Consider the following 27,229-nt stretch of genomic DNA (forward strand, 5'->3'; position numbering starts at 1 on the left):
TACCAATTGCAAACACATCATACACTGCTGCCCCGAGAGAGTCCAAAAAACACTTTATTCACTCGTATCACTGAGTCACTCCATCAGGAAACGCAGAATCACAGTACTGGATACGTGCACGTGCTGCAGGCGGGCGCAGAGCCGACGTCCAGGCAGGCGGGCGCTTGCTCAGTGCTCGTGCACGAGCCCCCCGCGGCCGGCAGACCCTGCGGGAAGCGGCAGTCACAAGCCCCAGGGAACGCACAGGTGAGCGCGGCTGGGGTCTGGACCGCCGCCAAGGGCGCAGAAGCACAGCTCTCGGGGGCCCCAAGCTGTGTCTGCTCCTCACACAGCGTCTGCCTTTCCCCGCGGCACTTACCTAAATGCCGCCTCTGCAGCAGCCCCGAGATGCTGAGGGGCTGCCTGGGTGCCACCCCTGTCCCGGCTCTGCCTGCTGCCTGGGGCGCAGGGCTCTGGCTGGGCCACTCCCAGGGCGTCTGCAGGGCTGGGATCCTAGCGGTAAATTCAACAGACAAAATCACCAGCGCCTCTGGCCACGAGGTCATTTTCAAGGTGGCGCGGCCAGCCTGGGGCCACGGCAGGCAGCCCCGCAGGAGGGCTTCTCTGGGCCGTGGGGACCGTGGCAGGGCCCCCGAGAACTGCTGCCCGTTACCAGGGCCCAGGACCTCTGTCGCTGGACCCTCCCACAGGGCCCCTCTGTGCTGATGCTGAAAGAGGCAAGTTACAGTCAGAGGGCACGGAGCTGGGGCCGGCTGCTGCCGTGGAGTGGGGTGCGGCAGCCCCACAGAGGCCACGGGCGCAGCCTGCGGTCAGGGAGGTAGGTGGGTGGCCCTGTGAGTCGAGGGGCGGCGGGCACGCAGTCTGGAGGCCAGTGGCTGGACTGTGCCGAGCCACAAAGCGTGGACAGGCTTTGGGAGAGGGGTCAGGGGTCAGGGGAGGGTCCACCTTTGGAGACAGCACCTGAGTGCCCAGCGCTGAGGAGAGCGCCCCGCGTGGAGGCGGCCCTGCGTCCAGGAAGGGCACGGCTGCTCCTGTGCAAATGGCGGCGCTGGGACCTGGCCAGGCAGAGGGGCAGCACCGGCCACAGCGGCCACCTGCCCTTCAGGAAACCCTGCCGACCCCGGGCTGTCCTGGAGTAAAACGTCCTGCAGCCGTAATGGCTCTTCCGCGGTTTCTCGCGACAGGGCACCTGCTTAAGTTACGTTTTAGCTTCAAGAACGTGACGTGGTCTTCTGGGCACCGCCTCACTCGGGGCCCGCAGACGGCGCCGGGACGAGCAGGTCCCTCCCACCCCCACCTAACCCTGTCGCCCCCCAGGAGCCACGAGCGGGACCTACCTGAGTGCCTGGGGCTCGCTGGGGTGACGCGGTGTCAGGCCGAGGTGCTGAGGGCGGTGGGCAACGCTGCCTGAGGGCGGGTGAGAAGTGAACGAGCTGCTTCCCCATCCCTGCCACAGGTGGAGCCCTGCCCCCGCCCCGGGAGGGTGCGGACCCCACCCTCTTCCCCATCTTCTCACCCACGTGCGCCGTCCTTGACCGCGCAGTCTCATGCCCGGACCGGCCGGGGCTGACCTTCAGCTGCCACCCACACCCACACTGCCCACGGACTCCGTTGGGGGCCACCCTTGGTATGCGGCAGGCGCTCAATAAATGTCTGGACACCTGCTTTAAGCCTTGGCTCCTGTTACTCTGACAACCGCTCCGGGGACAAGAGGAGGGCGTGGGGCTGCGGGCGACCCCTGGCGCCAGGACAGCCGTGTCACCTCCACCCAGACCACAGGAGTTTTACACAGCTCGACCTCTGCCCGTTGACAGCTTCTGGGCTAATAAGAAGCTTCTTCTGAAGATGTAAATGGTCCCGGGTACGCTTTAGTCACACCAGGGAGCAGACATGAAAAGACCGTTCTTCCTCAATACCTGAACCCCTCTGCATCTAAATTTTGGAGAGTTTCAACAGAAGGAAGCCAGGGAAAGAAGGGTAGGCAGCACTTAGGTTAGGCTCCCTCTGTGTCCTTTCATGGTACCACTTTCATAACCAAAGAACCTGGACCAGAGAGGGCGAGTGCCTTTCCCAAGGCTGCACAGCACGAAGTGGGCAATGGGGGTCTCATCTCTTTGTCTTGGGCCGTGCGGACTGTGAGGACACTGCCCACTGCAGGTGACCCTCAGGAAGCCCCAGAGAACAGCTGAGAACCAGGCGGACAAACCATCTGGGCAGCTACGTTCACCGTGTTTGTTGTTTTCTGTACTTTACGACGGTCTGGCGTCTGGGGGCCTTGCTGACTCCCAGAGGTGGCGCCGGTCTGCCTGTGAGCGAGCGCAGCTGCCAATCCGGAGCCGGCGCTGAGCCCCCCCCCCATCCGCTGCCCCACTCAGCCCTCATCAGCCCGGCTGGACCTCAGACAAGCGGGGCGGCCCCCACACCTGCGACCACAGAGACGGCTCAAGCCAGCCAACCTCAAGCCTGCCAGCCTCTGCCGCGGCCCTGCCATTCCTCCCTTGAAAACCGTGGCCCAGGCTCTGGTCCAGGCCTCCGCCTCACCCCTCCTGGCGGCCGTGCCGCCTGCTTCCAGGGACCGTGAGTCCACCTTCCTCCTGCACGGCGGTGGCTCCTGATCTGTTGGCCTCACACACCCGACGGGTCCCGGGTACAGTCCTCTGTTCAGTGGCTACACGCTCGGCCCCACGACGGCAGGCAGCAGCACTTTCTCACGTGCGCTTTACAGGACTTCATGCGGACAACGGCTGTCAACGCAGCCGAGGCTACCGAGGCCTCAGGAAGTCAACAACTCATGGGTCGTGTGGGCAGCGCTCTGGTGCCAGGCCCTCAGTAGACCCGAGAACCATGGGCCACGGCAGGTCTTGGTCCTGAGGGCAGTGACCCCGGGCGCTGCAGGAGGCCCAGGCAGCACCGAGGAGCCGCCCCCTGGGCCGGTGCTACTGAAAGCCAATGACCGGACAAGGCCCCACAGCCAACAGGACACATCCAAGTCAGGGCCGAGCTTCTGTTCAGGAAAGCGGCGTGATTCAGTGCATTTGGAAAGATTTCCATTGAAAAATTTAAATGGAAAACATGGTGACATTTAGAGAGGATAAGTTTCCAGGTCGAGAATGTGGGGACGCTCATGTCCCTGTGCTGCCAGGTGGACAGGCTGCATCCTGTGGACGAGACCTGGGCACTGACGGGTGGGCGGCCTGAGACGTGGGAGCGGGTCGGCCTCGTGCACAAGCTCGTGGGACAGAGCAGCAGGGGGCAAGGCTGAGGTGCCCGCGGCTCGTCAACTCACCCAGGCAGCGCTTGCTGAGAAGGGCCTCCAGCTGGATGGAGCTGACATCCGCGAAGCTCCTTCCCAAGACCGAGCATGAGACGGGACCATTTTAGGACATCGTCTAAGACAGACAACAGCGCCTGAGCCCGGACGCCCGCTGCCGCCTGCCTGGGAAGGGGGCTTCCTTGCCTGGGCCGTGAGCGGGCCCCTGTGCACCTGCGCCTTTGCGTTGGGGGTGAGAGCAGGAGGAAAGAGCACGGCCGGGGGTGACCCTGCAGGACCTGGGAGCGTACAGCTTTGCTGCGTGCAGAGCAGAGACTGAGCACAGAGAGGCTGCCCTGCCTGAGAGACGCCTGGGCGCCAGCTCGCGCAGACCCGCAGAGCAGCCACGGTCACCCTGGAAGAGAAGCGCGAGGTCAGAGGACTCACACTAGACGAATTCGAAAAGTCCTCCAAAGCCACAGTGAGCAAAGGGCAGAGACAGTCCTCAGAGCAAAGGGGAAAAGCGACTCGTCACACACGAGGACACGGCTGAGGGCGGCAACCCCTCACCAGAAACAAAGGAGGGGCCAGAGGCAGCAGGACGACTCGGCAGAGTGCTAAGAACAGTCATCTGAGAATTCTCTTCCCAGTGGGATTACCCTCAAAACGAACACATCATCATTCAAAGGTGACAAAAACTGGGAGAATTCACAGCTGGCCAAACTGCCCCACAGTAACACGGTGCTTGGGTCTGAAAGGAACACCCACCGACAAGCACTTGGTCCCACAGGAAGGACGTGGGCCCAGAAACCTGACGAGCGCGAGGGGCACGTGTGCGTCTGCCTCCTCTCCTGATCTTTGGGGCACGTGAGCTTCTGTAAGGGTCGTCATCACAGGCCTATCGCTGGGGTTCTATGTAACCTAAGTGGCTACACGTAATCAAAGCATCACAGAGCAGCGGGTAAGCAGACCGCACGGGCAAAGCTGCCGCATGTGACCAGAATCCAGCTGGGTGGCCGGTAAGGCACAAGGCTGCCCCCGAGGCAAGACAACGAGACAGCGCAAACATCAACGGAAGGTCAAGTCTCCCAGTCCGCTCTGGCTGCCACGCCACCAGCGCAGGCTGGGGCTTCAGCAGACGCCTATTTCTCACAGTCCCCGAGGCTGGAGTCCAAGATCAAGGCGCCGGCAGACCTGACTCCTGGTGATCCAGTGGATCCCGCTTCCCGCCTGCAGACGGTGCCCTCCTGCTGTGTCCACACGTGACCTCTTCCCGCGCGTGCCGGCTCTCATGAGGACACGAATCCTATCGGATTAGGGCCCACCCTCAGGATGGCGCTGACCTCCTAGAGACCCCCGACTCCGAATGCACTCACAGCTCTGAGGGAACACAGGGCACTAAAAATAGTTAATGCCAAAAAAGGCAGTTAAGGAAATATAGACAAACAAAAAATCCCAAAAACACATAGCAAAGAGGCAGACATCAATCCAAACCTATTAGTAACCATGCTGACTCAATGGACTGGACACTCCAGTCAGAGGCAGAGATTACAAGCAGCATCCCACCACACACTGTCCACAAGACGCACACTGTCCACAAGACAAGACACACACTGTCCACAAGACAAGACACACTGTCCACAAGAGGCACACTGTCCACAAGAGGCACACTGTCTGCAAGAGGCACACTGTCCACAAGAGGCACACTGTCCACAAGACACACACTGTCCACAAGACAAGACACACACTGTCCACAAGAGGCACACTGTCCACAAGAGGCACACTGTCCACAAGACAAGACACACACTGTCCACAAGACAAGACACACACTGTCCACAAGAGGCACACTGTCCGCAAGAGGCACACTGTCCACAAGAGGCACACTGTCCACAAGACGCACACTGTCCACAAGACGCACACTGTCCACAAGACACACACTGTCCACAAGACAAGACACACACTGTCCACAAGACGCACACTGTCCACAAGACACACACTGTCCACAAGACAAGACACACACTGTCCACAAGAGGCACACTGTCCACAAGAGGCACACTGTCCACAAGACAAGACACACACTGTCCACAAGAGGCACACTGTCCACAAGAGGCACACTGTCCACAAGACACACACTGTCCACAAGACAAGACACACACTGTCCACAAGAGGCACACTGTCCACAAGACGCACACTGTCCACAAGACAAGACACACACTGTCCACAAGACAAGACACACACTGTCCACAAGAGGCACACTGTCCGCAAGAGGCACACTGTCCACAAGAGGCACACTGTCCACAAGACACACACTGTCCACAAGAGGCACACTGTCCACAAGACAAGACACACACTGTCCACAAGAGGCACACTGTCCGCAAGAGGCACACTGTCCACAAGAGGCACACTGTCCACAAGACGCACACTGTCCACAAGACGCACACTGTCCACAAGACAAGACACACACTGTCCACAAGAGGCACACTGTCCACAAGACGCACACTGTCCACAAGACACACACTGTCCACAAGACAAGACACACACTGTCCACAAGAGGCACACTGTCCACAAGACGCACACTGTCCACAAGACACACACTGTCCACAAGAGGCACACTGTCCACAAGAGGCACACTGTCCACAAGACACACACTGTCCACAAGAGGCACACTGTCCACAAGAGGCACACTGTCCACAAGACAAGACACACACTGTCCACAAGAGGCACACTGTCCACAAGACAAGACACACACTGTCCACAAGAGGCACACTGTCCACAAGACGCACACTGTCCACAAGACAAGACACACACTGTCCACAAGACAAGACACACACTGTCCACAAGAGGCACACTGTCCGCAAGATGCACACTGTCCACAAGAGGCACACTGTCCGCAAGATGCACACTGTCCACAAGAGGCACACTGTCCACAAGACACACACTGTCCACAAGACAAGACACACACTGTCCACAAGAGGCACACTGTCCACAAGACGCACACTGTCCACAAGACACACACTGTCCACAAGACAAGACACACACTGTCCACAAGAGGCACACTGTCCACAAGAGGCACACTGTCCACAAGACAAGACACACACTGTCCACAAGAGGCACACTGTCCACAAGACAAGACACACTGTCCACAAGACAAGACACACACTGTCCACAAGAGGCACACTGTCCGCAAGACGCACACTGTCCACAAGAGGCACACCCTGGCTTCAAAGACACAATCAGGCGAAAGCGAGGAACGAAAAGACGCCCCACGTAAACTGTACCCAATGTGAAGTTAAAGAAAATTCCACTATCAAGATAACTCACTACTCGGGTACCAGCTTATGGATAACGCCTAAGACCCATACACTGAAAACGACGATTCCTCAGGTCAATCGGGGTCCGGTAAGCAGAGAGGCAGACACGTCAGGTCTATGGACTGGGAGACACAGGAGTGTTGAGAGAGCAACTCCCCCCAAACCGATGAGCTCCTACAAACCCCAGCAGGCTTTTTTGGTAGAATGTGACAAGTGGACCTTAAGATTCACATGGAAATGCAAAGCCCTTAGAAGAGCCAAGATTACTTTGGTAAATTAAGAACAAAGTGTCTGATCTCAAAACTTAACCGTAAAGCACAAGTAATCGTAACAATGTGGCATCTATGAAAGGAAGGATGGAGTATACTCGTTGACAGAACAGGAAGTCCAGAAGGAAACCTTGACAGTTATGATCTATCAGCTACGTGCAATTTTGGACTGTTGGTTGTTAGTATACAGAATTACAACGGAGTTCTGCGTATGGATCTCACACCCTGTAGCCTCCCCAAGCTCATTTATAATGCTTGACAGTATTCTTACAGACCCCTTGGGATCTTCTACAGTAAGACCAGCTGTCTACACAGTAGTTACACCTCCTCCTTTCCAACCTATGCGCCTTAATTTCTGCTACGCTAGCGCCTCCAGGACAAGGCAAGTAGACGTGACGGCTGTGGGCATCCTTGCCCTGTTCCTGGTCTCCAGGGAAAAGGTTCCACCTCTAGGGTCTTGGCCACTCTGTGGAAGTGCCCTTCTAGTGCGTGTCTCCTAAGAGTTTCTACCACGAATGGTTGCAGAGTTTTGTCAAATTCTTTTTCTGTTGTAAAGATCTTGTTTATTAGGTATTTCATCCTACTAATATAGTTAACTGATCTTCAGATGTCAATAACCTTGAATTCCTGAGATAAACCGCGCTTGGTGATGGTATATAAGTCCTTTTATATGTTGCTAGATTTGATGGCCTCGTATTTTAAAGAATTCTGCACCCATATTCACGAAGATTATGGCTCAGTTTTCTCCTCATGTTATCTTTGGCTGTGTTATGAAGACACCACTGACATAAAATGAATGGGGAAGTTTGGTCCTCTCCTACTTTCTGAAAGAGTTTATGTAGGGCTGGTATTAGTTCTTCTTTAAATGTTTCAAAGAATTCACCCATGAAGCCAGTGAGAATTAGGCTTTTCTTTGTGCAAAGATTTTAAAATTACTAATTCAACTTCTTTACTTGACAGAGGTCTACCCAGACTTACTATTTCCTCTTGAGGTAGTTTTGATATTTTCTAGGAATGTGTCCATTGCATGTAAGTCATCTACTTCGTTGGCGGAGTTGTTCATAATATTCCTTATAATCCTTTTATTATCTGTAGGATAATACTTATACTAGTAATTTGTGTTCTCTTTTTCTCTTGGTCAGTCTAGGCAAGAGTTTGCTAATTTTTTCGAAGGATAAACTTTAGGTTCCATTGGTTTTCTCTATTGTTTTTGTTTCCTGTTTTGTAGATTTCTACTCTGTTCTCTTGTAGCTTCTTAAGGTGGAAGCTTAGATTACTGCCTTTAGATCTCCTTCCTAATATAAGCATTTAAAATTATACATTTCCCTCTAAGCCCCGCTTTACCTGCATCCTATAAATTTGGTACACTGTATTTTCTTCCACTCAGTTCAAGCTACTTTCTGATATTACTGTTGACGTTTTTTCTTTGGTCCATAAGCTAGTTATAATTGCATTGTTTAATTTCCAAATATTTGTTTTATTCTCAGAATTTTTTTTCCTGTTGATTTCCAATTTAATTCCATTGTGGCCCCAAAATACACTCCGTATGAACATCCTTAAGTATCAGGACCTGTTTTATGTGCCACTGTGTGACCTTTTCTGGAGAATGTCCCATTTGCACTTGGGAAGACTGTGCACTCTGCTGTTGCTGGTGGCATTGCGTTTGCCAGAGAGGCAGTCTCTTGTCTTCTTTCTGATCACTTGTCTAGTTGTCCACCAACTATTGATAGTGGGCTACTGCAGCGCTCAAATCACGTGTAACTCTGGCCTCGTGCATTTGGGGACTTTCTTCTGTGGCGTGTTTGCACTAACGGTTACGTCTTCCTGATAAATGACCTTTACTCATCATGCAATGCCCGTCTCTAGAGACGTTTCCCATCTTATGACCGTGTGTGTGACGTGAGGACAGCTGCTCCGGCTCTGCACTGGCTGCTGGCTTGATCCACCCTGTACGTTATCTCGTCTCAGCCTATTGGCGCCTCTGGCTCCGAGATGTGTCCCTCGCAGACAGCGCGCAGCAGTCTGACGTCTCTGCGTCTGCTGCACACTCATACCCGATGCTGTCCGTGGCTGACATCAGCGTGTCCACTTTGCTCTTTGTTCCCTACACGTCTCGTGTCTTTTTCGTTCCTGCTTCCCTCACAGCTTTCCGTCTCTGAAGGGAGAGCACTGAGCTCCCCAGACCGGATGGTTGGCTCTTCTCTCCATGGGCAGCTTTTGCTCCACGTACCTGCTCTGCTGTCAGGTGTATACACATTGGTAACTGTTGTTTTCCTGACACCCCGTTACCACAGGGTGTTCCTTCTGCTCCTGGTCTCCAGAACAGTCCTCGTCCCGGTCTGTTTCTCTGGTGCTCACGCCGCGCCCCAACCCTCATCTGGCTGCCACACGCACGGTGTCCTTCCACTTGGAACGTGTCTGTGCTGCTGTGGCTCAAGCACGTCTCTCGTGGGGAGCGTGCGGGGCATCTCTTCCCTGGTGTGGCCAGTTGCTCAGGGGTACTGGGTGGCTGACGTGCACCTGCACCTGCCATTCTATTTACTGGTTGCACCTCACTCTCTTTTCTGTTAGTCTGCCCGTGTCGCCTTCTAAATGCTTTTCAATGTAATTATTTCAGTTCCTCTTTTAAACTGCATTTTTGTTTTTTAAAAAACTGAAGTATAGTTCATTTACAATGCTGTGCTAGAAAAGCATAGTACAGCTATGTGATTGGGTTATACACACATATATGTTCTTCTTCAGATGCTTTTCCATTTTAGGTTGTTACAGGATGTTGATAGAATGGATAAACAAGGTCCTACTGTACAGCACAGGGAACTACATTCAGTATCTGCCAGACGCCTGTCTCCTGAGGGAAGGATGCTCCCAGCGCCGGGCTCTGCCCCACAGGCCGGCCTGCAGACGCTGACCTGAAACCCACACCCGCACGGCAGCATGATGGTGGGGGCACAAGGCGGGGACGCTGGGCCGGGCACGAGGGTGGAGAGGACGTTGACGCCCACAGGACACCCCAGGGCCCAGGGGAAACGCCACCTCCAAAACCAAGGGAACCCTGATGGGCGGACACTCCAGCTGCACAGGAGGATGGAGGCGGGAAGCATGAGGAAAGGGCCCTGGAGTCACAGATGGCCTGGGATCCCAGGGGAGGGCAGGGAAGGGGGACAGGAAGACACAGGCCTGACCTGTGAGCTGAGGCTGGGAGCACAGCGTCCACGAAGGGGAGAGGAGGGGAGGGGAAGGGAGGAAGGGGCAGGTACAGCAGCGATTCCAAAGCGCAGAAGCAAATCAAGCCCCAACCGGGTGCTCAGGTGCAAGGGCGGCAGCAAGAGGCCCTAGACAGCCGCGGCTCAAGAAACGTACACCTCAGAGGCAACGATCAGAATCTCAACTTCAGCACGAAAAGAAGTGAATCTAAGGACGGAGATGCAAGAAGCAATGGCAAGAAGGAAAACAGAGGGGCTGACGGTTAAGAATGGATAAGCATCTATCTCAAATGTAAATATTTCCATGACGACACACACCGAGGAAACTTCCAGGGCCTTGGCCCGAGTTTGGTGAGGGAGGGACTTGGGGTGGAGATGGGCGTGCGCCAGAGCCTAGTGCTTTGGGCAGGCGGGCAGGCTCACGCTGACCCCCGGGGAAGGCCCGGGTGCTCCCCCAGCAGCCACCCCAGCAAGCACCAGTAAGCACGGCAGGCCCTAGGATTCCTGTTCAAAGCCCAGGAGACGGGCCACGAGGGCCCGCCTCCCTTGTGCCGGGTCAGGTGGGGCCCTGGATGGACCCAGGAGGGGCCCGCTCTGGGGGAAACGTGCCTCCACATGGACCCACACCCACTGGGTAAGTCCTTCAGCACGTGTGGACTGGGGTAAGGTGGCGGGTCTCCACTTACCCATGCGTCCATCCCGAGGTGGACTGAGCAGGGAGATCCTTGTCAGGCCGGTGGCAACCTCACGCTAGGTTGTAAGAAGAAAACAATTGGTAACGTTCCAGACCTGCCACTCTGGAGGAGAGAATCTCCTCATCTGCTAAGAACACAGCCCCTCAGTCTCATCTGCCTGAGAAACAAACGCCTGTCTGACCGCGTTCTGTGCGGGAACGTGGCCGAGTAGGCAGGGCCCACGGCGGTGAGTGGACGAAGGACCCACCGAGTGCTTTTAAGAGTCTCAGAAGAGGAAAAGTAACCCAACTTCTTGGCTGACATTAGGAATTGCAAAGTCCTGAGTAAATCACTTGGGGAGCGTCCTGTCACCTTGAAATCCAGATGCTGACGGGCGTGGCTAGGGCTGGCAGGCAGTGCCCGGCGCCAGGCCTGCTCCACGCCACGCGCGCGGCAGCGTCCGCCAGGCGGCGCCCCACCCCACCCCACCCGCTCTGCCCCTCGCTGTAACTGCGCGGTGGGACCTGGGGCGGGGCACACAGCCGCTGCCAGGATCTGCCCCCCTCACTGTAACTGCGCGGTGGGGCCTGGGGCGGGGCACACAGCCGCTGCCAGGAGCCCAGGCTTGGCGCTGCTTCTGTGCCCGTCTCTTCATCTCCACAGCCCGTCCTGGCCCTTCCTGGGGCCCTAGACTCGGCCACCGCCCCACCTGCGCCCCTGCTGTGACCTCGGGCCCACCTTCCCAGCTCCCGCGCCCACGACGGTCCTTTGTTCCTGTCAAGCAGCCTCCCCGCCAGCTCGGCGGCGGCCTCGTTTCAGGGCACTCTGCAAACGTCCCCACCCCGGCCCTGCCTCCGGCTCACGCCTGCTGGCAAGACTCTGACCTTGGAGGGACTGGCCCCCAGCCTCGAACGTCGCACTGCCTGGCAGGTTGCTGCCCACCCACCGGAGCAGCCTCCCCTCCCTCTGGCCTCCCTCCCCGGCCCACCCACTCCAGGCCCGTGCCCAAGGCGAAGGCCTCTCCAGGGTCTGCGAGAACGGCAGGGCTGGCTTGGGGACGCTCACTGCTCAGGGTGCCCTCATCCCATTGCTGCAGTGGCTTTAACGTGGCTCGCAGTGAGCAGGGCCTGACCTCACAGCCCTTCCTGCCGCTGCTGTCTCTCGGCTGCGTTCAGAGCCTCCCTCCAGCTCGGCCACCCTCCCCGGCCCCTCTGCGGCTGCCTGTGCACCGGCCTCTGCCCCTCCTCCCACCTCCGGCACGTCCTACATGTCAGGCCACGAGTGTCCAGCACAGGCCAACTCTGAAAAGTTATCGAAGAGAGGAGACGAAATCGCTCCTGTCGGGTTAGCACCTATCTGGGGGAGGCTCCAGTAACAGGCGAAACAGAAAGAGTTTAAAGATGCAGAGTGTCCAGGATGGTGGCTGTGATGCAGGTGAGCGCCGGCCGCGGCCCAGGCCGGGGAAGGGCACGGGCGCGGCACCTCCAGGAAGCGGAGGTGCCGAGACAGGCCCCCACAGACCCCGCTTCTTCGAGCGCGCCGGGGAGCTGCTGTCGAGGATCTGGGTTGTTGGCAGCCGTACTCGGCTGCCCTCAGGATTTCAACGGTCACCCGGGCTCGGTGCGAGCACATCTCTGCGTGGACGGCCAGGTGGTGAGGCCGGTGTGGCAGAGTGGGACCACACCCGACCAGGGCCGCCAAGGCCAGGGATGGCCCCGACCTTGGGCTGCATTCTCCACCGGCCCATCAGCCACCAAGTCCCCATAATGCAACCGGGCTGGCTTGTGGGACGTGACTGACATGCTGCGTCACGGCCTCCTCCACACACCTCACTCCGCGGGGAGCTCCTGCCACTAGAGGACGGGTGTTCTGGAGAGGCCCAGGCCCCGTGCCAGGAAGGTGTGGTGGGGCCGTGCGCGTGTGCGGCCCCTCAGGGTTCCACGGGGCCACGTCCTCACTGGAGGCCACATCCTGGAGGGGACGACCGGGAGGCCCCTGCCTGCTGCCCGCAGCGCCGCCTCCCCACGGTTCACGGGCTCAGGCACGCCCTGACTGTACACGTGGGTCACCCCCTCCCTGTACACGTGGGTCACCCCCTCCGGGGAACCAGCACCTGCCGAGCTAGCCCTCGAGCATCCACGGTCCAAGTCCCCACGCGGAACCTCACCGGCGGGTCCCCCTCTGCTCGCAGGCGCGGCCGAGGGCAGGTGGCAGGCTCTGCCTCTCCCTCCCTCCTAGGACCCAGGCCCAGTGCAGGGGGGTGGGAGGGGGGCAGGATCCCACTCTCCTCCTCCAGGATCTCCCTCACCAAGGCCACCAGACTCCTTCCAGGGTCACCTCAGGGAGCGTGGGCACTGCCATGCCATCTGCGGGACCTCCTGGGGGGTCTTGGGGTTTCCAGGAGACACCTCACTGCCCCGCTCGGGGTCTCAGGGCAGCCCCACCAGAGAGGGGTGCGCACACCCACCCCAGGGCTGATGGGGGTGTCCAGGAGGTGGGCCACTGGGTGGACAAGCTTTCCCTGAAAACGCGCGTCCCGTTCTGACGGCCACAGCCTGTGACTGATGGCTTTCCTGGAACGTGGCCGTGCCTGTTTGCTCCCTACCGCAAGGAGTGAGTGCTGAGATGGGGACATGGGCCCACAAGGGTCGACCCAAGCCCGCGTAGATGTTGGTCTAGAACCTCACTTTGGAATCTCAAATCAGTTTGTGGCGTTCTGGTCCCAAGGCACAATTTCCAACGTGCCGCCCAGGAACACATCATCGCTGAGCCGTCAGCCTTAATCTCTGGAACGTTTAACCTCCAGAATGGGGCCACGTGTGGGCCGAGGCTCGAGGCCCAGCTCCTGGGGCAAAGGCGAGCTGGCAGGGACCTGTGAGCTCCAGGTTGGGGGACTGCCTCATGAGCGGCTGAGGCCTGGGGCAGGGCGGAGGTGTACCCACGCCCCCTTCTGGTGCTGGGAGATGGCTGACGAGGGGTAGTGGGTGGGAAGCGTCTCCCCACCGGAGCCCGGAGCGGCTCTGCTGCCCACCCACCCAGAGCACCGCTTCTCGCCAACCAGCCCACATGCTGGCATCCACCTCACAGGTCGTGTGTACTCGGTGACCACAGCAGCACGAGGCCTCCAGGCAGGACTGAGTTCAGACGCCAGCGGGGGGAGGAGGGCAACCCACCCCGCCCCAGCCCCGAAAGCCCAGGGGCCCCACAGCCGCCCCCCAGCCTCCCTCCCAGGTCCCTCCTGGGAGCCGCCTGGAGACTGGCCGCCCAGAGTCTGCGGAGCTGGCGTGCTCGAAGGTCATCAGCGACGAGAAAACCATCCACGCGGAGCATGTGGGAACCAGGCACGCGGAGAGCAGGTGCACTCACCTTTCTCCTCGGGGAGGGTGTGAGGTCAACCTCCATGGACTCCACCCTGTTACAGACAGTGAAACACGGTCACGGGCCTGGTTACGACCAAGTAACAAAAACACACGAGGCCCCGCGGGCGGCTCTCCCTCCGGCAGCTGCTGAGCACCAGGGGAGCCCGGGGATCACAGCCCCGCCGTGGCCAGCGAGACCTGCAGACCACCGCGCACCCACCCGAGGACACGGAAGCCCCCGCTGTCTGCCCTCCCGCCGCCTCCCCCCGAAGGCCCCCGTGTGGCCACCTCCTGGCTGGCTGCCCCCTCCGGTCACTGTCACTGGGCCCCTCCGCTTCCTGCTGGGCTTCCCGAAGCAGGAGTACTACTTCCGTCCACCCTGCTGCCGGGCCCACACGTTTCATGCAGGTAGGGCTCGACCCACGGCAGTTCCCTAATTGATCAGCCCAGCGGCTGGTGTGGGACGTGGCCGGGCGTCCCCGCAGGGCACAAGGCGGCGGGAAGAGGGCGTGCTCCCTACTTTCTGAACGAGCTTGGGGTGGGGGCGGCCTGGCTGATGGGGCCTCGGGCGCCCTCATCCCACTGCTGCCCGTGGGCTCGACTCCAACCTCCCAAGAGAAACACCCCCCCTCTCGTCCTGTTTCCTCCACGTCCCTCTGTCCCAGTGTCAGAGGGTGGTCCTGGGGACGACACCCAGCTGCCCAACCCCGGGTCACGTGACCACCCCCACCGATCCCTGCGGCCACATACCCCTGCGTCTGAAACACTGCCCGCTGACGTTCGGGGGTTGGGGGCTGGGGGTGCACACCTTGCAGAGGCTGATGAGTCAGGCGGCAGGAAGAGCGGCCCGTTGGGCTTTGTCGAAGGAGCTGTGGCGAGAAACCTGGTGCTGGAGCCTATCGGGTCCACTCCGTACCGCGTCACAACCCTCCCCTTCCGGGCGTCACTTTACTTACTTGAAACTGGAGTTTTTATTGTGCTGAAAGCCGTTTGTTGTGACAATCTCACACTAAATAGATGGAGAAAAGGCATTAATTGAGCCATAAACGTTTACTTCCAGGTAATTCCTTCCAACCTGAAGGTAAAGAAAACAGAAGCAGACTCTGTTCTCCATGGCGCTGCCCCCTGGCCCCTCCACAGCCTCAGTGACTGCACACGCCTAGCTGCATCCCACAGGAATGGAGGGAGCTCCTTCTGACTCACCAGAGCCCAAGACAGTGCTGAGAACACAGCAGGCGCTGAATAAAGGCCTGCTGAGCGGCCCATCGACCAGCAGGGGGACTGGCCGTGCTGGGGCCCAGCTCCCTGAAGGGCACTCACTCCCGCTTCCAAGTGACTCAGTGGAACAAACTGGGTGCCACGCTGGGTGTGTGGGGAGGGCGAGTGTCCAAGGCCCCGCCGAGACAGGCCCTGTGACAGGGTCAGCAGTGGTGACACCATGCCGTGCTTGGCGGGGCAGACCCAGGCAGGCGCGTCGGGGGCACAGGCTCCCCCCAGAGGGAGACGCAGGCCAGTGGTGCATGCAGAGCCGTCAGCGGGTGGGCCTGGCACAGAACCACCGCGCCAGGAACGCTCCACCTGGAGCCCGAGGGAAACGGGCAGATTGGGACCCTGAAGACACCAGGTGGGAAGCAAAGCGCTGTGAGGCAGAGCGAGAATACAGCAGCAGAGATGGCCAGGGATGGGCTGGGAGGGTGAGAGCAGCCGGACAGACGCGGGGAGAGGGCGTGCGCGGTGGGGCGGGGAGGGCGCCGCAGGTACTGGGGTCTGAAGGAGCAGGCCACCAGGTGCAGACACCAGGTGGGGACAGAGCCACAGAGGGAGAATGGGAAAGGTAAGGGCTGGAAGTTTTCCAGAATTAAGGAAAGACATGATTCCACAGAAAGAAAGCGAACTGCACACCAAGGAGGACAGATCCCAGGGACTGGCCCGGGGGCCTCTTGTCCCCGTGTCAGGGTCAGGCCTCGCCCGCCACAGGAGGTGTCGGCCGCGCTGTTTCCCGCAGTCCTTCAGGGAAGGGAGGGCCTCCTCTGCCGCGGCGCTGGCCCGCAGCTCGCCGACCCCAAACACGCCTTCACGGGCGGCACCGGCAGCTCATGCCCCATCACGAAGGCGGGTGGGTGGAGGCCTCTTCACCCCAGACGAGGCTGAGTCCACACTGGCAGGCGCCCAGCTCCGACTCTGGCTGGTGGCCCCGGGCGCCCACGCTGCCCGGTGCAGCGAGGAGGCAGGAGTCCACGCACTGGGGCGGGGGGGTCACTGCTGGCAGACAGCAATCCCGCAGCTTAACCTGTGGCCCCCAAGCTGGGACTTCTGAACGTCCATTGCGTTCATACCAGGTCTCATGAAACCGAGAACGTGGCTGAACACGGGTGGTGCCGTACTGACCCCCGGGGGCCAGTGGGCCCAGGGCTGCCACAGGGCCCGGACCAGGGCACGGGTGTGCTGCACACGCTCTCCGGGGAACTGCAGACGGGGTTAACTCTCCTCCAGGCCCCCTCCCGTCACCCCAGGAACCACTGGGGGGCCCCCCAAGGGGAACCACTCATGTTTTTTAAAATTCTTCTTGTCTCCCTTTCCTCCCCTCCAGTTTCCTGCACTTTTGCTTTGACAGAAGTTTCTAGCCAACGGAAGTGCTCTTTCCTCTGCACCCCTGGTTACGACAGGGCTGAGACAGACGAGCAGTCACGACAGGCCCACCGCCACCCTCGCGCCCCGGGCCTCACCTCTGCGGCTGCCCCATCCTCAGCGCTGACTTCCTGAGGGACTCTTCCAGCTGAGAAATCTAAACACAATTGAACGACTTCCAGTTACCACACGCACTACACCAAGCGACAGTTTAGACGGAACACGTGGATCCTCAACTTCTTAAACCACAAAGCAGAACGTGACTTATGTGGCAGTGGCCCTCACACTATTTATGAGTGAACGTGCACCAAGTCCAGGTCACCAGGTGTGTAGGGAAAAGCGCTGGGTGACGCGACCGCTGTTCTCCTCGCCGCCAGCCAACTGGAGTTACCTTTTCTCCGTAGAAGGCTAACAGTCTCCTCCTGTGCTTTTCTTGAAATTCTAAAACCTGCAAAGACAACACGTTGTCAGCGGCTGATGCGCGCGTGGCGGCTGCCGCAGAGGCCATTGGGGGCTTCCTGCAGCCGCCAGCTCTTTCCAGGACGTGGCCCCACTGCAGCCTGGCAGCCAGAGCTGAGGACGGTCACGGCCAGGCGCACTCCACCCAGAGGCAGCGAGGGCCGCGGGTCCCACGTGAGGACCGCGTGGGCAAGGGGGCTGCTGTGCCTCCCTTCCGCATGGCTTCAGTGGCCCTTGGGGCCCAGGCCATGGGATGCGACACATTTCACAAGGGCCGATCACCATGTGCTGTCCCTCAGGCAACAGCAACTGGATCACAGATGGCCTCCTGACCAGACAGACCAACCAGGAACCCCCTGACCTGCCACCCCGACTGGGCCTGCGCCGGGCAAGAACGCCACCAGGCAGACAGGCAGGGCCGTGCCATTCCAGGAGCCCAGCGACCTTGACTGGACATCTGGGGCCAGCAGCACCTGCAACCAGCAGCATCCCTGGTCCTCCATTTATACGAGCCCCAACCTCCTTGTCTGTGGTGCCCAGAGCCTGGACCGGCCCCTGAGAGTGCCCGTGTACATTAGAAGACGGCGACTGTGATTTCCTCAAGGGAAGAGAGCTATTTTCACCACTAGAGTTTCAGACAACGACACCCACTCTCTCAAAACACCACACTGAATTGCTTAAAGCTAATTCTTGTCGCTGTCCGCGCACAGCTGACACACAGCAGAACCGGGTGCGGGGCAAGCTGGGATTTGAAGTCCACGTTGTATAAACGCGTCACCCACTTCACTCCCCCCAGGAATCTGCCAACATGAGTGCAAACATCCAGGGACGGTGGCCTTTTCCCTGGGGCTCACTGGTCTGGTCCAAACTGAGGGAAAGGAGGCTGGCCCAGCCCACCTCCAGAGGGTAGGGCTGTGGTTAGGAGGGACAAACCCTCTTCAGAGTCTCCTGACCTCCTGGCTCCTACATCCTGAGGGATTCAGAGCCCTTGGGGCAGGGGACATGCTCCACAGTGCTCCAGTGAGCCCCCCCACTCCATGAGACCAGGGGCGCGTGTCTCCACCCAGGGGAGGGGCGACGGGCACAGGCTCTGCCCAGAGCGTCAGCCTGTGGAAGGGTGCCCCAAGGGGACCCCAAGGCCGCCGCTGCACAAAGTCCTCATGATTTGCGAGGTCCTGTCCCAGAAAGGCTCGGGACCGCACCAACGGCTCTCAAGTCCTGCTGCCCCCGGGCCTCAGCAGGCAGACTTCTGAGTCCTCACTCCGGGCGAGGTGAAGCCCCCGTCAGCCCGTGACCGGGTGCCTTTTCCTCACAGCGTGCAGGGCACTGAGGCAGGGCCGTGCACAGCTGGGAGGGGTTTTGTACAGACAGCTCTCAAGCCACCTTCCCCAATCACCTTCAGCAAGACACAGTGACAGTCACCTCTCTCCACAGCTCACTCCTCCGTGTGTCCTACGCCTGCAGCGAGAGACTAATGTCCCGCGCTGACCCCTGACCTCCTGTCTTGGTGCAGGGCCCAAACTGAGAAACAGGCAGCACCGCCTCTGGGAGCAGCCCCGGGCCGTTCTGGAGCAGCTGGCACACGGGACCCCGCCTCGCAGGCACTGGGGCTCAGCAAGGCCTGTGGACAGGCCAGTGGCTACCTCGACTCTGGCAGGCCATTTCTGAATGAAGACCCTGGTGAGGACAAGAGTGCAGGCCCTCTGTGGCTGACAGAGACGCAACAGGACAGGTGAGGCCGCAGCAGGGGCGGGGCCACGGGCAAAGCTGGCCCTGGGAGAGGGGCCGGCCGGTGGGGTGCCTGAGCGGCAGGCGAGAGCAGCCCCACTGAGGGCGCAAGGCTCACGCGGGCTCGGGGGCAGCCCGGACCCTGTGGCCACACGCCATCTGCACTGGCTGGGGCGCCCGAGGCTGAGCGCTGCGGCCTCGGCAGGGGTCAGATGGTCCCAACAAAACAAAATGAAAAAGGGCTCGAGTCCTCATGCAGCTCTGGCCCCGGGGACCTGGCCGGAAAGAGGGGCCCACTGCAAAAGGGGCGATGCGGGCAGTCCCTGACCCCCGACCCCAGCACTCACCGCGTGCTGATGCTGAGCCTTGGGGCACCCCTGCGTCTCCCTGGAGCAGTCCCGGGATGATGGGGGACAGCCATGGCCCCACCGGTGCTTCTGGCCACGTCGGAGCCAGAGAGCAGCCTCCCAGGGAAGGGGATGGTCTCTGCAAGCTGGCTGACCACGGCCTCCAGACATGCAGGCCAAAGGGCGAGAACGGTCAGGCCAGCGGCCCTGCCCCAGGGAAGGGCCTCGGCCTCAGGCAGCTCCCGGCCACTCCTCCACACGGCCTCCGAGGGCAGGTGGCAGGCAGCCAGCAGTGGGGGTTGCGCCTTTGACAGAAGGACAGCCGGGGGGACCACAGGCTGTCCAGTGACGTCCAGGGAGGAACGTGCAGAGGGCACGGATAGCGGCATTAGAGGCTGGGCACGGGGGCGGGGCGAGTGTGTGAAGCAGCAAAGGGGGCACGTGCACAGTGACGAGGAGGGTCGGGCAGGCACAGATGACACGGGGGCCACAGGGTGGGCGAGGGCTGCACAAGTGACCCCCGGGAGAGGACAGCGTCACAAAGCGGCCCACCGCCCGGAGTCCAGACAGCCCCAGCCCCACCTCCCAAACCCCAGATCTAAGGTCCGTCCCTCGCATCGTGAAGCTCAGTGGGGCGTCCTGACCAAGCGACCACTGTGTCCTGACACCCAGCAAAGGCACAGAGACCACGGGACAGAGAGCGCGGCTTCGCCACAGCGGGGGTGGGAGACACTCGCCGACCGTGTGCCCAGAGTGGACTGGTCTCCACAACACCAAGTCTCCAAGGGCTGAGGGCAAAGCCTAGGACTCACCTGGGAGGTCTCCCTTGCGTACTTCCTGCACAGGCCGTCTATGCCCATGAAGAGCGCCTGGATGTCGGAGTCCGTCTGAAAGAGAAAAGGCTGTTTCCTCTGCCACGGGCCAGGGCTCTACGTGCTTCAGGGCCCAGACTCAGCCACAAGGACGTCACGGCTGCGTCCAAGGGGCACCGAGTACTCCACGGCGCGGGTGAGGGACGGTGCCCCCTCCTCGAGGACCAAGGGCAGTGCTGAGGGGCTCCAGGCGGCTGGGGGGAGCCGCGTACAAAGGAAACAGTGAAATCAGAAGTGGGAAGAGCGATGGGCACGACTTCAAACTGCTCACAAGTACGTGTTATTTATTTTTTAAAATAAATTTATTATTTATGTTTGGCTGCGTTGGGTCTCCGTTGTTGTGCATGGGCTTTCTCTAATTGCGGAGCACAGGCTCGGTAGTTTTGGCACGTGGGCTCAGCAGCTGTGGCACGCAGGCTCTAGGCGTGGGGGCTTCGGTACCTGTGGCTCGCAGGCTCAGTAGTTGTGGCTCACGGGCTCTAGCACACAGGCTCGGTAGTTGTGGCGCACGGGCTCAGTAGTTGTGGTTCACAGGCTCAGTAGCTGTGGCACGTGGGCTCAGTAGTTGTGGCGCATGGGCTCAGGAGTTGTGGCTCGCGGGCTCTAGAGTGCAGGTTCGGTAGTTGTGGCACATGGGCTTAGTTGCTCCGCGGCATGTGGGATCTTCCCGGACCAGGGCTCGAACCCATGTTCCCTGCGTTGGCAGGAGGATTCTTAACCACTGCGCCACCAGGGAAGCCCCGTGTTGAGTTATTTAAAAAGCAAACATGAAAAAGTAGGGTTTACGAACTGGCACCTGCCCACGTACACTCCTCGTGCAGATACACCTGCCTCCCACCGCCACCCACCACCCGGCCACAGCAGCACGAGAGACACAGAAGGGCCGGGACAAGGACACACACAGGCCGATGAGACCAGGAGCCTGGGCCCCTCCCAGTCTGTACCAAGCGTACAGGCCCAGCCGCTCCCCATCTCCGCTGAAATGACAGGAACACTGCACTTAGGGAAAGCGAGATCCGAGCTAGAAACTAGGAAATGCACTCGAAGGGCCAGGGCCCCCAAGGAGCTTCTGGAGGACCCTGTGGAGGGGCGGCTGCAGGGGAAGCTGCTCCAGAATCCACTGCCGGCTCGGAGGAGGGCTGAGCAGGGCGCCAAGAGGGCAGGGCGCCCGCGGCAAGGGCTCCGTGTGCACGCGAGCCCCGCGCTTGACCTTTGCCCGAGACCCTGGACAGCACCCAATGTCTCGAGCCCCGTCTTCCAAGGGAAACAGGACAGAAGCCACACCTCCCCTGAGGGCCTGGGTGAGGCCTACACCCTAGGGGCAGGGGCCCCAGTGAGTGGAGACCAGACTGATGCCCACACAGAACCCGGTTCTACACAAAGACCTCCATGGGCCAGGAGGGAGGTGAGGGTGTCAGCACTGACCTGTCAGGGCCCAGGGCCTTCCTTTTTTTTTTTTTTTTTAATTTATTTTTATTGGAGTATAGTTGCTTTACAATGTTGTGTTAGCTTCTACTGCGCAGCAAAATAAATCAGCCATATGTATACATATGTCTCCACCTTCTAGGACACTGCAGTGCATTAGGTAGAGGTCCCTGTGCTGAACAGGGTGTTCCCATCAGTTGACTATTTTACATACAGTAACAATAGCATATGTGTGTCAACCCCAATCTCCCAATTCCTTCCACCCCACCCCTTTCCCCCTTGGTATCCACACGTTTGTTCCCTATGTCTGTGTCTCTATTTCTGCTTTACAAATAAGATCATTTATATCATTTTTCTAGATTCCACATATATGCATTAACATATGAAATTTGTTTTTCTCTTTCTGACTTACGTCACTCTGTACGACTGTCTCTAGGTCCATCCACATCTCTACAAATGACCCAATTTCATTCCTTTTTATGGCTGAGTAATATTCCATTGTATACATGTACCACATCTTCTTTATCCATTCCTCTGTCGATGGACATTTAGGTTGCTTCCATGTCCTGGCTATTGTAAATAGTGCTGCTATGAACACTGGGGTGCATGTGTCTTTTTTTAAAAAATTAATTTATTTATTTTTGGCTGCACTGGGTCTTTGTTGCTGCGTGAGGTCTTTTCTCCAGTTGCGGTGAGCAGGGGCTACTCTTTGCTGCAGTGCGCGGGCTTCTCATCGCGGTGGCTTCTCTTGTTGCGGAGCACGGGCTCTAGGAGTGCGGGCTTCAGTAGTTGTAGCACGCGGGCTCAGCAGTTGTGGCCTCGCGGGTTCTAGAGCGCAGGCTCAGTAGCTGTGGCGCACAGGCTTAGTTACTCTGCAGCATGTGGGATTTTCCTGGACCAGGGCTCGAACCTGTTTCCCCTGCATTGGCAGGTGGATTCTTAACCACTGCGCCACCAGGGAAGCCACATATGTCTTTTTGAATGATGGTTGTCTCTGGGTATATGCCCAATAGTGGGATTACTGGGTCGCACGGTAGTTCTATCTGTAGTGTTTTAAGGAACCTCCATACTGTTCTCCATAGTGGCTGTATCAATTTACATTCCCACCAACAGTGTAGGAGGGTTCCCTTTTCTCCACACCCTCTCCAGCGTTTACTGTTTGTAGATTTTTTGATGACGGCCATTCTGACCAGTGTGAGGTGATACCTCACTGTAGTTAAGGCCCAGGGCCTTCCTAAGGGGAAATACGGATGGAGTCCCCGAATGGGACAGAAGGGAGAGGGAGTGATTGCACTCCACACGCACGGAGACCCCAACAGAAAGCCCTCGCTTTCCCACTTCTAGGAATTTATGCTCTAGAAATAGTCTTACAAGTATGCGGAACTATGGTAAAAAAAAAAAATGTTCACTGTAAGATTGTTTGAAATAGAAAAAAACCCAAAAAAACCCAAAGGTTTACCAATAGGAAAATACTGTCATACCGTGCAATCACTTGTAGAGAATGTGGGTGTGTACATTTTAGAAAATGTAGTGTCAACTGGGAAACACCCCACAAAAGGTAAATCACACTAACACGCAGAGAAGGATCCAGAGAAGGACCCACGCTCCTGGCTGTCATCAGCTTTGGGAAGTAGGGCCTGGGGGACTTGCACATTCTCTGTTATGATTCTCTGCTACGTTTGAGTTTTGTGTAATTTTATATTTGTAATCAGAAAAGCAATTTTTATAGATTAAACATCAGATCAAATACACATCTTAGACCTTAAATGTGAAGGAATCAATTCACCGACTTTCCCTCAGCCCTCTTAATTGGAAATGACCCCAGGAAAACCAAACTGCACCACCTTCCTGAGGAGCTGGTGTTGTACTGAAGAAACACAGGCACCCGACTTCTGTTCCCAGGAGCACCACACCTCCTAATGGGGCCAGGCTCTGGCTAAAGAGAAAGTTGTGCAAGGTATTCAGAACCACGCTATTGGACTTTATGCAGAAAGCTTGTAAGATCTCCTACTGCACGTAGCAAAACAAACGAAAGTTTTAGACACCGCAAACGACTAAAGATTGAACGTCACATTTAAAAAGAAACACTGTGGTTAACTTTCAGACAGTACAGATTTCAACTTACACGTTTCGAAAGCAGAACTGCACGGCATGGAACTTTACAGACCAAGCATTCATCCCCTTTACCTGTAATAGAAGCATATGTTATTCTATTAGAGTGAGCAGCGCTTTTAAATACGTATAAATGCACACCTTCTTGCAAAAGTACACAGAATTACAGCACTTGCAGTGGACATGCCTGTGGGCGTGCACATAGCCGGAAAGACTTACATAAGTAACAATCTTTCTTTTCTTGTTTTGCAAATATGCTCCAAAATGGTGGCCATAAAGATCAACAACACAAACTTAGATCAGTCCCAGATATTTCTTACTATCAGGTTCTATAGGAAAAACTTAACTTAAAATTTTAAACTCTACAAAATGGAAAGCTCCTCCCACCCACCTGGGGGGCTACAGTGTTCTGCTCTGCCCCGCGGCCTCAGCCCTGCGGCAGCTGGGACAGCTCGCCTGGCGTCGGAGCATTTACTGAGCTCCTGAGACAGGCCAGGCAGTGCCGGGGCTGAGCACGGAGGTGTCACGTCCCCCGGGCCGCCCCCACCCCTCGCTCGGCCTCCTCCCTGTGGGGTGCCCGCCTCCACAGGCTCCTCCCCCACCGGCTGGCCCCGCACCCCCAGGGCTCCCCCCACTCCGTCCCCCTCGCTTCCAGCTCCTGGTTCGGCCCTGCCTGGTCCTCACAGCCTCTGATCTTGGCTTCTCCACTAGGCAGCTTGGAGGCCAGCCGTCGGTCCACATCCACCGCCACGGGTCCTTCCAGGCAGCACAGCAGCCCAAACCCGGGGCTGCCTCCCCGCCCCCCCAGTTCAACACGGCTGAGAAGCAGGATTCCAACACTGCGGAATCTGCAGCATTGCTGGGCACCCCTCTGCTTTTCTTGGTCATTTTCCCCCAGTTCCCTGCAGGGGGTACTCAAACAAGCCCCCATGTCGTCTACTGAGGAAAAGGCCCGTCATGCGCACCTCTCTCCGCCTGCACCACTCGGCCTCCTTCCTCTGTCTTAGGCCGACAGCCCCCCAGGCCAGGCCTAACCCTCCACCCTGTGCTCACCTCCTCTCCTTCCCACAGCCCTGAGGGCTCCCGTCCTGGCTCAGACGCCCTCCCACTAAGCTCCGCCCCTAGCCCTCCCTGGTACTTCCCAGCCCCGAGCCAGCCTGTCCCCACCATCCCCATAGCATCACGCAGGTCACCCAGCCACTAAGGCCAGGGCCACATGCGGATGTGCTGGCTGACTGTGCTGGGATGCCTGGTTTGACGTTTCTGCTTTCTCTTCTCCTCACAGCCTCCTCCTGTCTCCACCCACCTTCTTTAGGAAATGCTTTTCCCCAGGTGAGAACAGGCTCCTCCATCCCCTGCCTTCAGCCCTCCCGTCACCGCAGCATCTCCACTCTCTTCTCTGCACTAATCTCTCCCTGCTGCGCTCCAGCTGCCCGGACTCCCAGACCCTCGCGTGTCCTCACAGCCCCTCGGTCTCTCCCTGCATGGCTCTCCTTGGAACCTCCGTGTCCAAAGGTAAGGTCCTGGGCCTCACCCCAAACCCGCTGTCTCCCCGCAGCGTCCTGGATGGCCACGGGAACCCCACCGCCAACCCCGGCGAGCTCCACACGCTGGAAACCGAGATGCCTTTCTGCACCCAGGTCTGCCCAACCTGCCCGCTGCTTCTGTCCAGCCCCGTGGGCGGCTGTCCTGCTCTGACACCTCTCCCCTGTGCAGGGTGCCGCTTCTTCCCCAAGTCCTGCCGCCCGCCAGGTTCCACTTCCCCCGGCCACGCAGACCGAGACTCAGCCAGCCCACCCCTGGGCACGCGACGGTGCTCACCCCCAGACCCCGCATGAACATGCCTGCAGCACCACCGGTGACAGCCAAAGCCTGGAAGAGCCCGAGGGTCAGCCGCGAGCTGGGAAATACACCAGGACACGGCGTCGGTCCCGAGCAGCAGGCAAGGGGCGCCAGGGGCAAGTGTGCACCGAGGATCCCGCAGCGAGGGGCCCAGGCAGGGGCCACCCGGGGCGGGCGTGTGTGTGGGGAGCCTGCTGCCCGCTGGACCACCCGCTCACCGGCGTTAAACAGTCCAAGGCGATGGACACCAACGCGGGTCAGGACAGTGGTTTCCCTTGAGGAGGCCTGGGGTGTGTGTGTGTGAGACGTTCTGATTCTTAATCTGTGACCTGGTTTCACAGGTAGGTCACTTTATGAGAATTCACTGTGTTTCCATTTAGGCTCTTCTCCTGTATAAACTCTATACGTCAATAAAAACATTTCACAAGAAAAAAAGTACACGTCGATCACGTCACTGCCCGCTGCCCACGGCGGGGGGGCCGGGGCCTCCCTCGCAGTCCTCTCCCGCCTCAGGCCTCCTCCTTCCTCCCACCCCCTCTGCCGGGGACACTTCTGCATCCCCCGCTTCTGGCTGCGCTTGTCCTTATAGGGACCAGCCTGAGGTTGGACCCCACGTGGCAGGCGGGCCAGTGCCGGAACTGAGACACTCGGCCGGGGTGCTGCCCGCCCTCCCTGTGGCCCCTACAGGCCCTGCCCCCCCCAGCCCGCAGGCAAGCGCCCAAGAGTCGCCAACGGGAGCCTCTCGGCCTGTGCCCCGCCACCCCCGCACGCCCCGCCCTCCCCCAAGGCCCCCTGCTCCGAAGGTCCTCTCCCCACCCTCCAGGCCCGCTGAGGGCCCCTCCCCCGGAAGCCCCTCCGCCCCCCCGACCAGCCCAGGGGTCCAGGTGTGGGCCTGGCCCGAGGGCCCTCAAAGCCCTGACCCCACCCTGACCTTTGCGCAAGCAGACATCGCAGTACACGTGGCCGCAGTTAGTCAGGCTGAAGCACGCCGTCCCCTGGGGTGGCTGGAAACAGCGATTACAGAACACCCAGCCGGCCATGCTTCGCAGCGATTTCCGCTGCCGCCAATGCTGCTGCCCAACCGAAGCCCTCCTGAGACCCACGCGAGACCTGGACGCGGGATCTGGGCGTGGCCCGAGGGCTGCAATTCCACGCCTGCGCACCGCCAAAACTCATGTGTTGGAAGGTACCAACCGGGGAAGAGAGGGAGGTTAGAATTAGACTTTCCTCTCTGAGGGTTGTTTTGGCTGGACGTCGGGGAGGAGGAACATACAGGCGAGGACCTGGCCTCGCTCTTTCCAACGCTGCAACCTCCAGCGATTCTCCTGAGGGCAGCGCGTTATAGTCCAGGACCTATGTGGGCCCCCAGGCGGCGCCGAGGTGGGTGCGCCGGGACGCCGGCGCAGGCGCAGAGCTGTGGGAGGCCGCTGCACCTCACAGACCGACAGCGGGCCGCCAGAGTCAGGTGAGACCCACGCCTGAGGGTTGGGTGGGAGTAATCACATGGAGGCGGGATGTGCATCGACCTTGAGACACGGAGAGCTGAGCGGACCGGCTAGGTGGACCAGGTGGCCCCTCGTGCCCTCCATTATGCAGGGGGTGGGGAGGTCAGGGGGAGGGCCCCTCGGTGCTCGCCGTACTGGGAGTGGGAGGCGTAGGGTCCTTGGGGCCCCGGAGGATGAGGGCCGGGAGACAGGAGGGACCAGAGGAACAGCAAGGGGGTCTGGGCCGTCGGAGGTAGGGGATGGGA

At 59.0% G+C, this 27,229-nt stretch overlaps 1 protein-coding gene across 1 annotated transcript; it reads right to left on the minus strand.

Moving 5' to 3' along the window:
* Positions 1-727: 727 nt before the first annotated feature.
* On the minus strand, positions 728-26,519 carry RNF212 (ring finger protein 212). Its single transcript, XM_060299186.1, has 11 exons — positions 26,411-26,519; positions 23,651-23,712; positions 20,041-20,115; positions 17,086-17,142; positions 16,793-16,851; positions 15,023-15,075; positions 14,875-14,935; positions 14,074-14,119; positions 10,720-10,783; positions 1,338-1,407; positions 728-908 (listed from the first exon to the last, which is right to left on the minus strand). Exons 1-11 carry the CDS (start codon positions 26,517-26,519, stop codon positions 728-730), a joined length of 837 nt encoding a protein of 278 aa, XP_060155169.1.
* Positions 26,520-27,229: the final 710 nt, after the last annotated feature.

This window comes from Globicephala melas, chromosome 5, assembly GCF_963455315.2.
Source record: "Globicephala melas chromosome 5, mGloMel1.2, whole genome shotgun sequence".
Classification (NCBI taxonomy): domain Eukaryota; kingdom Metazoa; phylum Chordata; class Mammalia; order Artiodactyla; family Delphinidae; genus Globicephala; species Globicephala melas.

Bases quoted from the DNA above. Each gene is read 5' to 3' on its own strand.
- RNF212 (XM_060299186.1), bottom strand. From the start codon at position 26,519: ATGGCCGGCTGGGTGTTCTGTAATCGCTGTTTCCAGCCACCCCAGGGG. The intron at 15,076-16,792 runs GTGAGGCCCGGG...CCATCTATTTAG, and splicing joins AGGATGGGGCAGCCGCAGAG to TGTGAGATTGTCACAACAAA. The intron at 1,408-10,719 runs GTAAGTGGAGAC...ACCCGCCCTCAG, and splicing joins ACCTCGGGATGGACGCATGG to GCAGCGTTGCCCACCGCCCT.